The 17,217-nt window shown below is 44.1% G+C and overlaps 2 protein-coding genes across 3 annotated transcripts; both read left to right on the forward strand.

The window, feature by feature from the left end:
• Nucleotides 1-67: 67 nt before the first annotated feature.
• Nucleotides 68-3,077, forward strand: ccdc82 (coiled-coil domain containing 82). The gene is made up of 2 exons (XM_019890412.1): nt 68-1,033; nt 1,703-3,077. Exons 1-2 carry the CDS (start codon nt 440-442, stop codon nt 1,862-1,864), a joined length of 756 nt encoding a protein of 251 aa, XP_019745971.1. The 5' UTR covers nt 68-439; the 3' UTR covers nt 1,865-3,077.
• Nucleotides 3,078-4,368: 1,291 nt separating this feature from the next.
• thap1 (THAP domain containing, apoptosis associated protein 1) lies at nt 4,369-6,675 on the forward strand. 2 transcript variants are annotated; one of them, XM_019890420.1, is made up of 3 exons: nt 4,369-4,695; nt 5,519-5,711; nt 6,170-6,675. In XM_019890420.1, exons 1-3 carry the CDS (start codon nt 4,625-4,627, stop codon nt 6,566-6,568), a joined length of 663 nt encoding a protein of 220 aa, XP_019745979.1. In that variant the 5' UTR covers nt 4,369-4,624; the 3' UTR covers nt 6,569-6,675. The 2 variants fall into 2 exon arrangements, with proteins under 2 accessions (XP_019745979.1, XP_019745978.1); XM_019890419.1 differs by having other exon boundaries at nt 4,373-4,695; nt 5,519-5,720.
• Nucleotides 6,676-17,217: the final 10,542 nt, after the last annotated feature.

Genomic DNA, 17,217 nt, shown 5'->3' on the forward strand with positions numbered 1-17,217 from the left:
CACCCGGGGCACCGGATCCAGTGTGTATCAATTACACTAAAGTAACTGATTTTGAAATCTCGAATTTGTTTTTCCACATGCAGTAATCCAGTTGCCGGCTCCTTGTTGCGATGTGACAATCTTCCGCCCGGGGCGCTGTAACGCCCGTCTCTATTTTGCAGCGAAGAAGAAGTGTGATCACAACAATAACAGTGCTAGCAGCAAGGGAATGTGACGCGCTCAGACTTAATCCAGCTGTAAGTCATACCGACTGACAGCTGCTCTTTGCAAGTAACGCGATACACATTATTGTGCAGTTTACGAATTCAGATGCAGTGTAGCTTCTCAGCGCGGCTCTACGCTTCCATATCGACGCGCGGGTGATAGGTTAGCCTGTTCGAACTCTATCGTACTCGTCTTTTTTGTTTAATGTCCCTGGTTTCCGTTCCCGAGTGCAAACATGGAGAGCCTTTACAAGCGCAAAATGTTCGCTTCGATGCGCAAAACCAAGACGGGCCTGTCCAAGAAGAGGCAGATCGGTCTGCCTGCCTCCATCCTGGACGACAGTGACGAGGGCTCCTTCTCCTCGTCCTCGTCGTCCGGGTCCCAGTCCGACTTCCATAGCTCCCCGGAGGAGGACAGTGACCAGGAGGAGTGGAAAAGGAGTGACTCCGGAGCCACATCCAGCGACGACAGCCGCTCCGTGACCCGCCGAAAGCGCTCTTTTCTGGGAGGCGACGAAACCTCCTCGTCTTCGAGCACCGCGAAGGAGCGGGACGATGACGATGAAGACGACGACGACGATGATGATGACGACGACGACGACGATGACGGGGGAAAGAAGGAGCTTACGAGTCAGCCGAAGAGAATGGTGCAGCCCAGGAAGAGGTGCAGGGTTCAGCGACAGGATGATTCGGATTCGGACCGTGCAGATGAGAAGCGGAGAGAAGAGGAGGAGAAGGCGAAGAGGAGACAGAGACACAACAAGCTGCTGGCGCTGTCGCGCAGGATGAAGGCCCGCGTTCCGAGCCGGAGGAGGAGCCGCGTCAAACAGGTATCGCACCTGTGGAACGTCTTTACATACGTTGACATTTGCGCTGCCCAGTTAAGCCAAAACCGTCTTTGCTCTTTGCCGCTTTAACCCAATGGAAAGCCGTTTGAGCAATCATTCGATGTTCTCGTCATCCATCCCAAACGACGCGTTTCACCACCTCGGAGAATACTTGGCTGTCCGAGTTCCACCATTAATGATTGCCATTCAAATACAACAGACTTTTGCAAATGCTCCAACAACAGTGCGAGCAGACACGTCAGCCCCAAGCATCCGCAAATTGTGGCATAGCCTATTTTCGTTCCCGGTTGGAAGATATTTTTGCAAGAAAATGTGCCGTCTTGTCACAACATCGGTCAGTCAAGCAAACCCCTCATCAAAGTCACACAACAGATTTTGGAACTCGGTGCATACACAAGGCGCCCTGTCCATTTTGGAGAAAACGTAAGACTTTTATGTGTGCATTTTGGTCACTAGTAGTCGGGGAAAAGATTACTGTTAAGACAGTCGTTCCACAAATGCCTCCGCTTTGTTCTACAGTTGTAGTGTACTAAATGGTCTTACTAGAGACGACAAAGTACCCTAAGATGAATCCCGAGGACGTCGACTAAATGCTCAAATGGCTTTCCGTATTACGACAGCAGCAAACAAACCTGGTCCTATTCTTTTCAGCATGAGGAAGAATCAAAAGAAGCGGAGGATGGGGCTCATGGGGATAAAGATGGAGGAAATAATGGCAAGGCCGAGGCTTCAGGTGGAGATGGAGAAGAGAAGGGAGGAGAAGAGGAGCGGAAGGAGGAGAAAGAGCAAGAGGACGAGGCGGTGAAGGAATAGCTTCACCATGTGCAGCAAAGCGTACGAGATGTGGACTTTCAATGTGGAAATCTTGCAGTCTTATTTTCAATTTGAAGTGGAACTCTGTACAGTGTTTTGTCTTTTCCTGCAGCACTTGTAAACAGGAACAGGAATGATCTGCTGCTCTTGAGACTGGCGTTGATAATAATCGCCGGAAAGGCGCACAGAGATTTGGGAGAACGGTCGCATCCGTGACACCGCTCATCCTGCAATAGCAGTGGATCCTGAAACGGGGCTGCAAGAGCATGGCTCTGCGCGTGTGTGTGCGTGTGTGTGCGTGTGTGTTTGGATCAGTTCTGTCACATCCTCAATGTGAAGCCAGAAAAGGTTTGCAGTCATTTTTCTTTTATTTTTTTCCAATCTTTCACTACTCAATATCAAGACACCAAATTAGGATTTTTCTGTAAATAAGAATTTGTCAAGGGACAACTGTTCCTTTGACCTGATTTAGAAGACGAAAAAGGGTGTTTGATCGCATGACACGGGAAATATCATTTTGCGCCTGAAAAGTCAAGTTCAGCGGACGTATTATGCAAACGTTCAAAGTGCATCGTTGTTTTGGGCAAAATAGGCATTTTTTTTCTTTATAACTTTTTTATTATTTTTTTTTAAACATTGTCGACTCCTTGTTTGGCCGCAAGTGCTGAAATGACAGTGATTTGCATTCTGTCTGCTTTTACCACCCGAGACAAGCCAGAGCTGCGCTGGGACTGCTTTTCAGAGTTTTGTCAATATTTGAATTTTGGCAACCTTCATTTTTAGTAATTCCCCCTGGCTTTTCTTCAGAGTTTAAATAGAAATCAGCTGAGCTTTGATTTCTAGAGTATGATACGCAGGTTTGCAAAATGCTTACGATCAACTGCTTGTCAATAATTCTTTAAATAGCTGCTATCATATTTAACCTCCTTTGAGACGCATCCATTTCATTTTGGTTCATCCCCGCACTTAGCTTGTTCATGCATTACAAAAGCATTGTTGGCCGCACAAAGCTTTGCCGGGTTTTGTGGCTGCGCGACTTAAGGGCTGCCGCTTGCCTAAAAGTTAAATGGCTGTCAATCAGCTTCCACGTTAATGAATCAGTAGCTGCCAGTGGTACCGATCTCAGAACTGCATCTGAGGATTTTCACGGGACGTCTACCTGAGGGAAGTGGACTGCGGCGTTGCGTTGTATTAAACTCTGCAAATGTCTGTTTAAAAAAAAGAGATTAATTTCTTTTACTGGGTCAAAACTAAGATAATATTCCATGTGCCCATGATCATGATGCAGAAAAAGTCAATCACAGAGCTTCTCTGCAATTATCTTTGTTTATGTATGTGTGTGTGTGCGTGTGAATGTGAATGAGCGGCGAACCTGACACTTGACTCCATTACTTGGACATGTTCCTTGAATCTGTGTGTTAAAAAAAAAAAAAAAAGACAAGGCCCGCAATGTCTTTTTTCACAGGCATATGTATCATGAATTTACATTTGGCTCTGTAGCTTTTTTGCAGAGTCCTTCAAGGGGCATCCTTTTTCAACATTTCATCTGTTTGAATCAATCGGAATGAACTATTTTTTTTAATATATATTTTTGACAATAATCGTTATTTGACACCAAATGCTTTGGTTTGTGAGGCCAACATATTGTCACTTGTCACAGATACTTAAAGTAGTTGTACTTGAGGAGAAAATTTAATTTAGTAAAAATGATCTGGTCAAAATTTGAAAAAAGTGGCTTTTTGAATTTTTGTTTTGAATATTAATTTTACAGAGCGGTTGCTGGGTACATTTTGATTCAGTGTTGCTACTATTCTTCCCTCCCACCGTTTGTGCTAATGTATATGTATGCTTAAAGGAAAGAATCAATACTTTATATAATAAGAAATGCTTTTCTTTCTTTTCATTTTAGGTTGAGATTGCTTTACTTTATTTTACCCACTGTGCATTTAAATCAAGTTTGGATTAATCTGCACAGTTGAGAATACATAACGGTGTGAGATAAACTGGACTAAATGTTTTTGTTTCATCAAGCAGCATCAACGTTTTTCAGTCCTAAATTTTTGAGGCCTTGAGTCTTTTATTCATTGTCACATGTACTATCAGTGCAGTGTATATGTTTTCTGAGTGTTTCTGGTGGCTTTACTTCTGTATAAAACTTTGAAAACCAGCCTGCTTTCTAAAAAAAACAGCTTCATGATTAATACAATTTTTGGTTGATGACCAAAACTGTGTTTGTAGTGTTTACCATATTCTCACACACTACCATAAAGTATCATGTTAAGCATTTAAAAAGAAAATTTGACTGCCTGTTTCACATTAAGTCCACATATTTTATTTATACAGCACTTTTGACAGCGAGGACTCGCAAGATAGTTGAAATGCAGGCATGCATATCTAAAATACAGAATCACAACATTTTACACTTAGTACAATGAAATCAAATTAACAACAATCTCGTCTTACTGGATACGCTGTCTAAATGTGTTTAAAAGAGACATAGCGAGAGACTGGGCAGGAATGAAGATGTATGCTACTCAGTTTAAAGGCAATTCATTGGATATCAGAGAATCACGTATTAGCCAATCGACTCCCGAAACCTTTTCACGTGACTCAAACGTAATCACGCCCTGGCCGCCATCATTGTTAGTGGCACTGAAGCTCGTGTGGTGGGGGAAAAAAAAAAAGCTGGCACTGTAGCGCGTGTTTGTGAATCGTGGACACGCAGTCCGAGTGTCACTGAGAGTTGCCGAGACAGCAGCTATGGTTCAGACTTGCTCGGCTTACGGCTGTAAAAACCGTTATCACAAAGATAAAGACATCTCCTTCCACAAGTGAGTTCACTTTAAATGTGTGTTGATCATTAGCATTAGCTGTTCAGACATGATGGGGAAAAGCCTTGGTTGTGAACTATATACCGTACATCATGACAGGGCAGCTTTTCCTCACAATACACGCGATTACTTCTATTTCAACGTCACGGACGTTTTTCTCCCACATGGCTCCAGACAAGTAAATGTCGTTCTCGTAACTTACCTGTATTTTGTTGTTCGACTTCATACATCCACTGAATCACGGTTATTGCAATTGAATGCAATACTCTTTAACTACTCCCGTTCTAAAAAAAACAACATGACGTCATTGTCTTCGTGGGAAATGGATGTTAAAGATAGAACAGAGATATAGATGAACACGGTTACATTCTTGCTTAATCATTTTTGCACCAACCAAGTGAAATCACCTACAGCACACCCGATGATCTGTCACTGTACAGTGGTTGAGAATCGGTACGCTGTGGAGTTTGTTTACAGTCCTTCATAAACGTGTCCGATCAAATCAGTACGGTTAGACTTTCGTGGAGACGCGATGTCTTAAGTTGTTGGTAGTAAATATTTATTTCACCTCATTGAGTCAAGCAACGTCAAACAGAACATGAGCAATTGCTAATTGCGTTTTCACTCACATGTATGGCAGCCAAAATATTAGAAACACCTTCTTACATCATGCTGTGATGGTCTGCCGCAACTTAAATCGCATTAATGCCTTTCGTCAATGTGTCAAAGGAAACTATGTCTGAAAACGTTTTGTAAAAAAAAAAAAAACAGTCAAAATTGAGTTGTACCTCATTCAGCTGTGTTATTGTCATTGTTCGATCAGGTTTCCCCTTGCACGTCCGGACATCTGTGGTAAATGGGTGGCAGCAATGAGGAGGAACAATTTCAAGCCAACCAAGTACAGCAATATCTGTTCACAGCACTTCACTAAAGAGTGCTTCAAGAGAGAGTGCAACAACCGGGTCCTGAAGGAGAACGCCGTGCCTTCGCTTTTTGACTTCAACGCTGACATCAAGGTAAAGCAGGTCAGAAAAATTCAGTGTGCTTCTCTCTATCTAGCTCTCTGTCTTTCTGAAAGAAAAATAAAGAAAAAAATTGTGTGAAATCGGGATGTGTTCAAAAATCGGGCCCGATCACGTCATTTTCAGTTGATCAGAATTTTTTTTTTAAAGGTCCACAAAGCAACACAATAATTCAGAGGTACTGAGAAACTGCAAAAAAAATTATAAAAACAAATGTATATACATTTTATACAATGCAACATTGCAACACAGCCGGGAACAGCGGAAATAAACACAGCCAGTGAGGAAACATTCTGGTAGTTTTCACAGGAAGCTAACGCGAAACTCCCATAAAAACAGCGACTGCGTCACATGACCAAACTCAGAAAACAGTCGGCGTGACCGAAGCCCAGCAGGTCCTGCTGATAGATGATACCGGCAAAAATCCAGAATCTTTTTCTTCTATCTGACAGTCAGAATGTCTGGAAGATCCCTTCCCCTCCGAGATCCACTTTCCCCTCTCCTTTCCCCTGACCTCTGACCCCGTCATGGAGGAGGTGGAGTCCGAGCCTGTAAGGAGTCCACCTGATATCCCCGGTGACACAGTGATGGTCTCCTGCGACCATAATTACACAGCGGAAGACTCCGCGCGGCAGAAGAAGCGCATCCAGCAGTTGGAGGAGCAGCTGGAGCTACTGAGGAAGAAGCTGAAAACGACACAGCAGAAGTGTCGCCGTCAGGAGAGACAGCTCAAAAGTCTGAGGGTCTCTTGCAAGACCGGCAGGACAGCGCGCGACGCACCGACTGCGTTCAGCGAGGGCTACGTCATTTTACCAAAACACATCTACCACACGCTCAAAGGCATCGAGTAACAGGACGAAGGCCACAAGTTGACTAAACTGTACTGTTGATCTTGAACGGTTGGTGGAGCTGTTGAATAAAGCAGCGAGGCGCCGTGCTGTCGGCGGAACCAACGTGGAACATCAAACGGAGTGGGTCAGCGTCGCACCATGATTCGGTTTTTCCAAACGTGTTCCAGAGTGACTGTTTATGTCACCGTGGCATTGCTTGGCAACCAGCAGTTTTGCACATTCGGAAAAGCTTGGCAATTAGTTAATGACGGTTGTGATCTGCTTTTGTAAAACGTGTTAACAAATGCCATGTCGCGTGTTAATTAGAGGGATATGTTGGAGCACTGGACAGAGTCAGGATCGCCCTCCCCCGGGCCTTTCTCTCATCACGCCATATTTGTACGCAACATATCTGTGAGAAGCTTCCAATTGCACACTTCAGTGCCTGCTGATGTGATGAGCATTTACCCTGAATATTGTGGTGTGGATTTTGGTGCTACCTTTACTTACTTTGTTTTGGGGGATTTTGCATTTCTACAAAAGAAAATAGGTGACTAAGGACTTATTAGGGGAAAAAAAACATGTAATCAAAAATAAAATGGAAAAAGAAAACAGTTTTTCTGACAAAATGTCATTCATTCCATTCAGCCGTGAATGGTGAACCACCTCCTTCATTATTTTCAAAGATGACTTGTTTACGTATTTGTCACAAAGGTACCGAACCATGGGGCTCCCATTGTGGAGTTAAAAAAAAAAAAAGACTGGCAAACATGTTTGAACGTACTTGCGAGTATGTTCGAATGTACCTGGAGGCTAAATGCTACAAATGTAGCATGCACGCTTTATACCAGGAGGTCTTGATTGGCGCATGCGCGTGGCGTTATGGGAACATTACTGAGTGTCAATCATGCACTGCGCACGTGATAAAACCATTAAAATACGTTGAAACAACGTTTACTTAATTAATTCACAAAATTGAAATTGCAAACGATTGTCTCGTTAAAATAATTTTTCATCTGATGTGTGACAACACACGAAGAGGCGTTTGTGGTCCGTCAGGTACTTTTTAATTGATTTCAATGTATTTTTTTTTTAAACAAACAAAAGTAGCTTCAGTTGCAATGACACAACTGGACAGCAGGTAGCGTTGCAGACTAGGTGAGGAAATTCTGCCTCGCCACTGATCTTTGGCTTACGAGACGTTAACGTGCAAAAAGCGCGCAGGCACTAAACATGAATTTCGCAGCAATCGGGATGTACGGCCTTAAAAGACAATGTGGGTTTGAGAAAAAAAAAAACAACTTGTATTTCTGGTTATCTTAGAAGACGTTTTGCGTCTCATCCAACCGGCGAAGCTGATGAAACGGAATGAGAGATGTCATTTACGATATCATTTCTCTGATGCGTTTATATTTTGCTGTCATGACATCCAGAGCCTCAAGTGAGACGTTCCGCTCTGGTGTTTTTTTTTCAGCTGAGCTACAGGTTAGATGTCAGACTTCACCTCCTCTGTGACCTCCCCTCAGGTGAACTGACCTTTCATGGGAGGAATCTGATCCAGGTGAACTGGTCTAGTCAAAACACAATGCGTTGAGTCGCCTCCCCTCCCCTTCACCATCCCGACGGTGTAGCATCAAGGTTATCGGGTCGGAGCTGCAGGCCGGCTGCTCAGATGAGACAGCACCTGGTGGACGCCGTGCTCCCGGCGTCTCGGCTCTCGCTCGCCCCTGAAAACAATGGTGTATTTTTAATGCGGAGTAAAAAATTTTAAAAAAGTGATTCTATCCCAGCTGTCTTTGGGCAGTAGACGGGAGACGCCCTGGACCGATTGCCAGCCAATCGCAGAGCACACAGAGATGGAACAAGCATCCATCAACCTGCCCTGCATGTTTTTTTGGAATGTGGGAGGACACTAGAGTACCGATAGTCAACGATTGTGTCCTATCACAATATTTCGAACCCAAGGATTCCGTTGCATAGATTGTGTGTTCATGCCTCGTACGGTAAACGAAGAAATACTTGTTCACATGCAAGTCATCACGATTGTTTGTATTGTGCAAATAATATCATTTTTTTTTCAAACAAGCCACTTAACATCCCTAAGTAGTGCATTTAAAGAGGAAAGCAACGTTCAGACATTAGGCCCAGTATCCCCTCTTGTATCGCATCTTTTCTTCTATTCAGATTGCGCTGATGCAAATCGGATGCCGATGAATCTGTTCATCCTCTGACCCAGATAGAAACCGCACAGCTTCACTTTTCATTTTCTTCACTTTGGACTCCCAGTATTCTGCCTGCAGCGCAGAGCCAACGCTTGCTCCTAAGTGGAGGTTAGCAAACAAATGACGATGTATATAAATAAAAACGCAGCCATTATCTCAAATGTGCCCGCCGGCTTTTATCAGATCTATAACACTGTCTGATCTCGCTGCCAATAATCGGCTACTTCCACAGAAACAGCAGCTTGTTGGTTCAAACCTCAGGCAGAAAAAAACGAGTTCAGAGGGCGAATGAGGCACGAAGGGTTACTGCTGAGGTGCCGTTGAGCAGTGCACGTGCGCGCAGTACTCATGCACTCATTTGTGCATCCTCACCAAAAAAGGAGCTCATTTATTTTCTGTATCATTTTTCTTTTAGAATTTCTCATGCTTATACACTTCATTCAACATAATTCATCTGTATGCATCATGCAGTCCTTGCGAACAACCTAATTCCTGGTAGGGCAAGACAGCGTATTATTGTTTTGAGAATACTGAATGTGTCATGAGTTGTTGAATTAAGTTCTTGAGACGCATCATTCATGTGGACTAAATGACGATTCATGTGGAAACTGCTCATTTCCTCAAACTACTAATTTGTGCGCACTAATTACTATTTTGTGCGCGTCAATTATTACTCGGTGCACACGAAATCGTTACAGTGTGAACATGAAGTAGCGCCGATCCATTATTGGACAAGAGGGTAAACAAATCGAGCGCACCTTCACTGACTCTTCTCACTCACCTCATTGGTGGCTTCAAACCCCCACAATTGATTGCATCTGACGTTTTTATTCGATACCAACATCGAGTAGAGACAAAAAGTTTTCATTTCGTATACGTGGGCGATCCCTCCCAGAGCGTTGCAGTTGCTGAACGATCAAATGGATTCCGCCGTCCAAGTCGTACCGCCGCCGGTCAAGCAAGCTGGCTCTCAACAGCCTATTCAAAATGTCTCACGGCGATCATGATTCCATGCGATGCTAAGCTTTTCGTGATGTCTAAAATAAAATTCAATCACGCTGTCCCCGTCCATATTGTAGCTTACCTTTGACCTTTCAACTTTGAAAGAAGCCGCGTTCGATTTGCTTATGCGAGTGAACCGTAGGAAGACGCGGCAACTTCGTGAGCACGGACAACTTTGTCAGCCATGTTTGAAAAGTACCTGCGAGAGTTTAGCTTTGTATGAAAAATACCTTTTGGGGAGTTTTTTTTCTTTCTTTAAAATGCATCCTTAGGTTCGGGACGTTCAAGAAAAGTCAGAAACAGTCAATAAGAATTGAGCTCACAGCGTTCCTATGTCTGGAATTCGTACAAAGCTTTCTCTTGAGAAATCTCTCAAACTCAGCCGGAATGAACACTAAACGCCATTCCATGCGGATACACCAGATGACTTTTGAGTTTTTGGTGAGCTCTGTCAACAAATTTCTGACTGTTGACATCACCCTGACGCAGGCAGGGTGGAGGCCCTGTGACATCACTCCTCTGGGGTTAAAGAGCGTCACCGTGACACGCCGTAACCATAACAACGTGGTTTTTCTGCATTTACACAGCTGAGGTGTGTGTTGTCGGTTTGAGTCACGTCTGACACTTTAATTCCTTCCTTTCCTGTCCCGAAAGTTTGTGAGAAAAGCAGGCTGCCAGACTTTTGACATACGCTCGCCGACAATCGTGTTTACCGAGCACCCAAAGGATGCAAGTACTGCTTCATGACCAAATAACATGAATTGCTTCATAGTGACCTCAAGGTGTGATATGCTTGATAAATATGCAAAGAAATCAGGAAGGGGGCAAAGACTTGCTCATGGCACTGGATGCATTTGGATGGGATGCAAATGGACGGGCAGTGCGAGAATATGAATCAACAGGTCGATGTTGTCTGTACGCGAATGACCAGATTGCTTTTCATGATGTGGATCGACAGATGCTCTTTGCGATGGATCGGCATCGCAAATGAATTTGAACTGAACTTTCATGTTGACATGGCGTTCCGATTTGAATGGACCGCTTTTCAAATGATGCATGGACGACGCTTCCACTGAAGAGAGATTGCAAAGCTATCTTTTTTGTTGTTGTTGTTTTTTGTTTTGCAGGTCTCGAAAGTGTTTGAACCCCAGAGTGGGATAACATCGGGTTTTTTTTTTTCGAAATCTGTGAAAAAAAAAGCTTTGCAGCTAAAGTGACCGTCACATGTAATACAAAAAAAAAAACCCCAACAGCTTCCTGTTCAACAATTTGACTTGTTGAACAAGCCACCAAACAAACAGCGTGCATCCCAAATGTAGGTTCGTTAAAATATGATCTCCCCGCGGACCTAAGTCGTCGATTAAAATATTCACTTCCTTTAGAGCCAAGTGTGTTGACTTTTGCTCCTGTTAATTCAACACGATGTGACAGTCCTGTTTGGACTTATGTTTTGTGATTCAATATTTGAATAGTTTCCCTTGTTTGTGTGTTCTTACTTCCTGTTTGTCAATCATCCAATCAGCTGTCAGCGTACCCTTTTGTGAACTATACTCAGCTGCGTGCGCGTGAGCCTCTGCTCACCTGTCGGCTGCTGTTGCGACACGAAAATGCCGTCAGAAGCAGTGCGGCGCAAACGTGAAACTCAAACTTTGTCACCAAAATGTTCTGTCCAACGATACGCGAGCGACATATCAAAGACGCAGAACAGCGGCCCTCGAGGACCGGCTTCGGACGCCCCTCTGCCATTCTATTGATCGTAGAAGAGAAAAAACACGCACGGGGCTCCCCTCGTATTTTATTTTTCCTATTAAAAGCAAAAAAAGATTTTTGTATCTTCATCTGCTCAAAAAAATTAAAAAAAAAAAAAAAAAGTTAACTGCTGTGTTTTCTCTGCGGACCATCAGACTGCGAGTGTGGTCACGCTCCAATTCACCAAAGCGCTTTCCCTTCATTTGCACAACGGCTCAATTGACAAATTTTCGATTTTAATTTCAAAGCAGCCAAAATGAAATGATATCATGTTGGAACCACAAGTCGAGTCATTTTGCAATCCTTGGACAAGAATGGCGAAACCCCTTCAAAAGTCAAGTCCAACATAGGGGACGTATTACCCCCCCTGCTCTGTTTGTCTCTTAATATCAGGATTCATGTAAATTTGTACCTACCAAATTCATGAATTATTCATGCGCTTGTGTGTGCGTTGCGCGCGCGCGTGCGCACGTGTGCGTAAGCCTTGTGGCTAATAATAATCTGAAAGTACAGACAGTGGAACAAATCAACACTGAGAGTATGTCGCCGTCGCACACACGCATGGATGTCAGTCAGTCTGTCGTTTTGGATTTGTCACATTGAGTTGAGAGACGAAAATACTCAAATAAAATTTGGTGTGGGGTGATTGTGATGATTCCAAACTGATGAGGAAAGCATCCACCGCCGGCCAGGTATGATTGTAGTTGAAGTAGTGCTAGCACCAGGGCAATTCTGAAGCGAGCATAATAATCCATCCTGTTAAAGATTAAAATAATAGGCAGCACCGTCAAGTCAGGGTTTGCACTTTTGCCTCCCAGTCCAGAGTTTGAATCTCAGCTCAGGCCTATCCTGATTCTTCTTCTTCTTCTTCTTCGTCTTCGTCTTAGCATGATGACGACAAGAACCAGAAGCAGAGGCCCAACATTTGTCCTCTTTCTGTGCGGTCCGCTCCGGTTCACTTGACTTCCTTAATTTGTCTCCATCAATTTGAGCAGTCAGTAGTTTTGGGCATTTAGCCCGATGATTTTTTTTTTTTTTTTTTTTTTTTAGCTAAATACCATTTTCTGCCCGGACTGAGTAATTGCTGCCCAGCAGTCCAAGCAGACATATGATGACATTTGATCTCCTTGTCTCAGTGTGATCTTCTCTTATGAAATGAAATGACATAATAAGGGGCTGGGGGGGAGAACCTCTAAAAATGAAATACAAGTATACAGAAGTCATTCTATTGGACTGTATATCAAACAAAGCCATTCTGTATACGACATTGTCATTCTATCGTGCGTTGGGGGGTTGGGGGTGGGGGGGGGATGAACCGTGAAAGTGAAATGAACTGAAAGAACAATATTAAAAGCTGAAAAGCTCCTGAAGATTCTGATGATAAAACATGTCAGACATGATTCAAAAATGAGCTGCGGCCGCGACTGGATAAAATTAGTTCACGGCTCTATGAATGGGCCACTACACACGCACGCACACACGCACACACACACACACACACACACACACACACACACACACACACACTCCCGCACACACACACACACACACACTCCCGCACACAGTCATGCACCGCTAGCCTCATCCTGAACATGACTCTGATCAGATGTGATCAGTTTCCGCTCAGCTTGCTCTCGCACAGCGTGAACGCAAAGAGGCAGCAGCATAAATTTCCTCGTCGTGCCTTTCTCTGTAATTTCATGCAGCAGAGCAGCTGCGGGGGGGTTGGGGGGGTCTTTCTTCCGCCGTGGCGTGGCCGCGCTCCCAATATCTGACCGTGCCGGCAGTCCTAAAGCCGAGCAGGTCGCAAGAAACAACATCACGAGTCCTTTTCCAAAATGAAGCTTCAGCCGAGCCAAAGTGACATCACTGAACTGCTCGAATAAATAACGGCCCCTCGAAGGGTGACGTCTACGCTCTGGTTGTGCCGCATTAGTATGGCCTTTGTGTCTCGGTGAACGGGGCTTTGTTTCTTTCCGGTGTCTCTGTAGTTTGTCCTTCGGTTGTCTCACTTACTAGACAAACCTGAAAGAAAGAAAGCACGGCAAAAACTTGTTCCTGTTTTGCTAACTTAGATAATGAGTGGGGACAAAAATGATTGCGACGGTTTGCCCGAGCACAATTCACCCCACCCAGAGTGACAACATGTCTGGTGAAGCCAACAAGAACATTTGGTTTTATTTCTGTCATTGGCGCCGTCAGTGTTTGGTCCAACCCAAAGTGTTTTTCGTCGGTGAATTGCACATGAAACAAACTTGGAATGAGAATCATCATCATCATCGTCATAAAAAAAAAAAAACGACACATGGCAACAGCTAACAGCTTCCGGTGATGCAGATCCTGTGCCACCGTAGGTCACAGGTGACCTTGTTTTATTTGTTTCAATCCTTTTATTTGTGAAAGTGACGCTGATGGGATGCTTCGGGTGCAGCACGTACCAAGACAAAAAAAGCGATGGGTCGCGATGGGCGTATTGGGCACCCCTGGCATAGACAATCCCGGTCGTCGGGTGTCCCGCTTGGTCGCCACAGCCGTCCGGCTCTGCGTAACGGCGCCGAGGCCCCTCGAAAGTATTCTCGGCGCTTTGACACGTTTAACTTTCTTCTGTCGCCTCCTCCCAAGACGCCGCAGCTGGTGTTTGGCAGCGCTGTTTGGATTTAGTTAGCGTCTCCAGATTGATCGCACCGGTTTGTATTTAACCTACTTAGGCAGGGAGTGAACGAGCTAAGCTGAGCCCCCTGCAGGATTTAACATTTCCAACTGTCAGGACGAATTAACCGGCACTAATACCGCTTTCATCCCTCACTGGGTTCCTTCACTAGGGTGACTCACGGCTCAGTAACGCCGAACAGGAGGATGTTGGAGCCTTTCTGAGAGGGATTCTTTAAAACATCCACGCTGATTTCGGTCTGATCTGCTCCCGGTGCCTTCGGGAAGAAAACAAATCAGCAGGGGGGGGCGGTTTGTAGTACAATAAGTGAGGAAAAGCCAATCGATCGGCGGTCGACCGCTCGATATTACCACATTTGATCATTTTTAAAGACAATTTTGACAAGCCCGGAATCTCCGCACGGATGCTTTAAATGAAATCGGATTGATGAATGGATTCTTACGGGTACAAAATAAGACAAAAATGAAAGAAAAAAAATATTTGAACCCCCCCTTCTCAAATTCTTTTTTTTTTTTTTTTTTTTTTTTTTTTTGGTATCGTTTCCCAACTTGCCCACAAAGAAAACAGTACTTGCCCCTTGAACTTAATCATTGGTCAGGCCACTCTCAACAACTAAAATCAAACTTTTTTTTTATTTTTTAAATGACCAACAATGAATCTCTCACCTCACGTTGGCGACCCCGGTGAGGAGAAAGCGTTTCAAATGGCAGATGGAGGGAAGACGGAACTTCAAAGTGGACCGTGACAAAAAAATGTTTGACACCCCCGATTGAAGCAATCACTCTGATCTGCATTGACCTTTGGTCACTGAATACAGAAAAAAAATCCATCCATTCGGTTCAATGAAACACTTGTCTTGTTTGGATTGAACTTCTTGTTTGCAGAAGCACATATGCAAAATTAGCAGCCTGAGCATTGATGGGAATTATTTTGTTTAGTTTTTTTCCGTGGCACATTTGACTGGTCAGATTCATGTGGAACAAAGAGCTTCTCTAATTTAACTCGCAACAAAGCTGCGCATATCTTTGGACCTCCATGTTTAATATTTATGAAACCTCACCGAAAAAGCCTTCAAGGAATGTTAACCGTTTGGTCAACTTGAATTAGAATCAGAGTGAAATGGCATCATGTTCTTCATTATTCCGTCTTGTATTGTACTGTGCAAAAGTATCCCAGAGGAACGCCAAATATTGAGATGAGGAAAAAAAAAAAGCTCAAGAACTACCGTTTCGTCACTGCCGTTGCAACTATCACGTCCTTAAGATAGTGTACAATTCAAATACGAGCCTCTCTTTTTCCTCCAAAGCCATGAAAAAAAAAAAAAAGCTCCAAAAAACACCTCCATGAATTATAGATGAGCGTGACAAGGATTAATTATAGCGCGGTTAAACCTGTAGTTAATATGCTGCGCTCAGACCGACACTAATGCTCATGACAGACTTACAGGAACCTTGGATACGCACACGGGAGAGTCTCAAAATAGTTGCCGTTTTCTCCGCAGGGGATGCGATTTTTATCAGCGCTGTTAATCAATCATCATCGCAACGTTTGGGCCTCCGATCACTTTCACCGCAATTCAACCAATTCAATTGACTTTCCCACTCGAGAGAGAACCACAAAGATATCCCGGTGAGGAATTCAAGCAGGATTTGAGTTCCGGTGGGAGCCAATCAGAGTGGCCTTTTATCCCGCTCAAAAATCACTCTTTTTATTGACATCGAATAGAGTTCAATGCCAATCGGAAGTTGCGTTCATGTCACCGAAATATACGCAAGGCACTAGTTTAAGGTATGGGTGACGACTGCAACTTGTTCCACTGCCGATGATGTACAGCAGAGGTGTCACTTTGGTTGTGACAGTGAAACCAAATAAATGTTTCATGATCTCATCATATCATTCATGCCATCCATCCATCATCTGAACTGCTTTATCCTCACGAGGGTGGCGGGCGTGCTGGAGCCTTTCCCTGCTGTCTTTTTTTAGCAAGTTGACACACGTGATTTGCTTTCGCAGGTCACACAAAAGGATGTGCTGGGCCAAATGTGGCCCCCGGTCCTTGAGTTTGACACCTGTGATGTACAGTATTCATGTGTGTAAGCATATCGTTCGAAACAAGCAATCATATCCACAGAGAGTAGATTCCCCCCCCCACCCCCAAAAAAAATCCCAGACGTAAAACCAGTTTATTTTTTGTTGTTCTTTTTCAACGAATAATCCATGAAGAAAGTTTTTTGCTCTCTGTGCAAATGGGGGCAGTGTTTTCGAAAGTTTCCTTGGGCTTCGAGCGACAGGAAACTCATTGATGGAGAAAAGCTACGCTTGGTCCAAGAACATCCCGTCACGCATATGGCTGGGCGCTTTAAATAACACACTGTAATTTTAAAATAAATAAATACATCAATAAAACCTTCCTACAATCGGAATATTGAGTCGGTGCAATTGCAGTGACCTCCGCCTAATGTGATGTCATACGCGTCGCCTTCTATAAGTTCCCTGGAAGGCAGGTCGATTCTTCCCTGCGGTGTGAGCTTATTGGCACCTCTCCATCAGAGGAAAAGGCCAAAACCCGTTCGCCTGCTGAAATATCATCTGAACCTGATGATTTATGCGATGGAACGGCCGCCTTTTAGACTCTTGCTTGTCGGGCTGCGCTACTCAGAAATGGGCCAATCCGGAATAACAAATACGCCTTTGAATGTAAACATCATAGTTTTGTGAGTTATGATCCGACGTGCGGCGTTAGCATCATTGCTATTTGCAAATTTGACTGATCAAAAGATGACACCACGGATTGCTGCTTTCATCATCCGCTAGTAGTTAGCCACTAAACTGCTGTAGATGGAGGAGTTCGTTGTTTTCGAATGGATGGCTCTACTTTACGCAACGGCAAAAGGAGAGATGGAGTCCGTTTGAACGCAGCTTAATTCAAAGGACGTCCGCCCCGCAATTCGATCGAAAACACTCTGTTCTCGGCAAATGAATCACTTCCTGCTTTCCCTGACTTCAACAGCCAATCAGAAGCTGCC

The sequence above is a fragment of the Hippocampus comes genome, unplaced genomic scaffold (assembly GCF_001891065.2).
Source record: "Hippocampus comes isolate QL1 unplaced genomic scaffold, H_comes_QL1_v1.1 scaffold406, whole genome shotgun sequence".
NCBI lineage: Eukaryota > Metazoa > Chordata > Actinopteri > Syngnathiformes > Syngnathidae > Hippocampus > Hippocampus comes.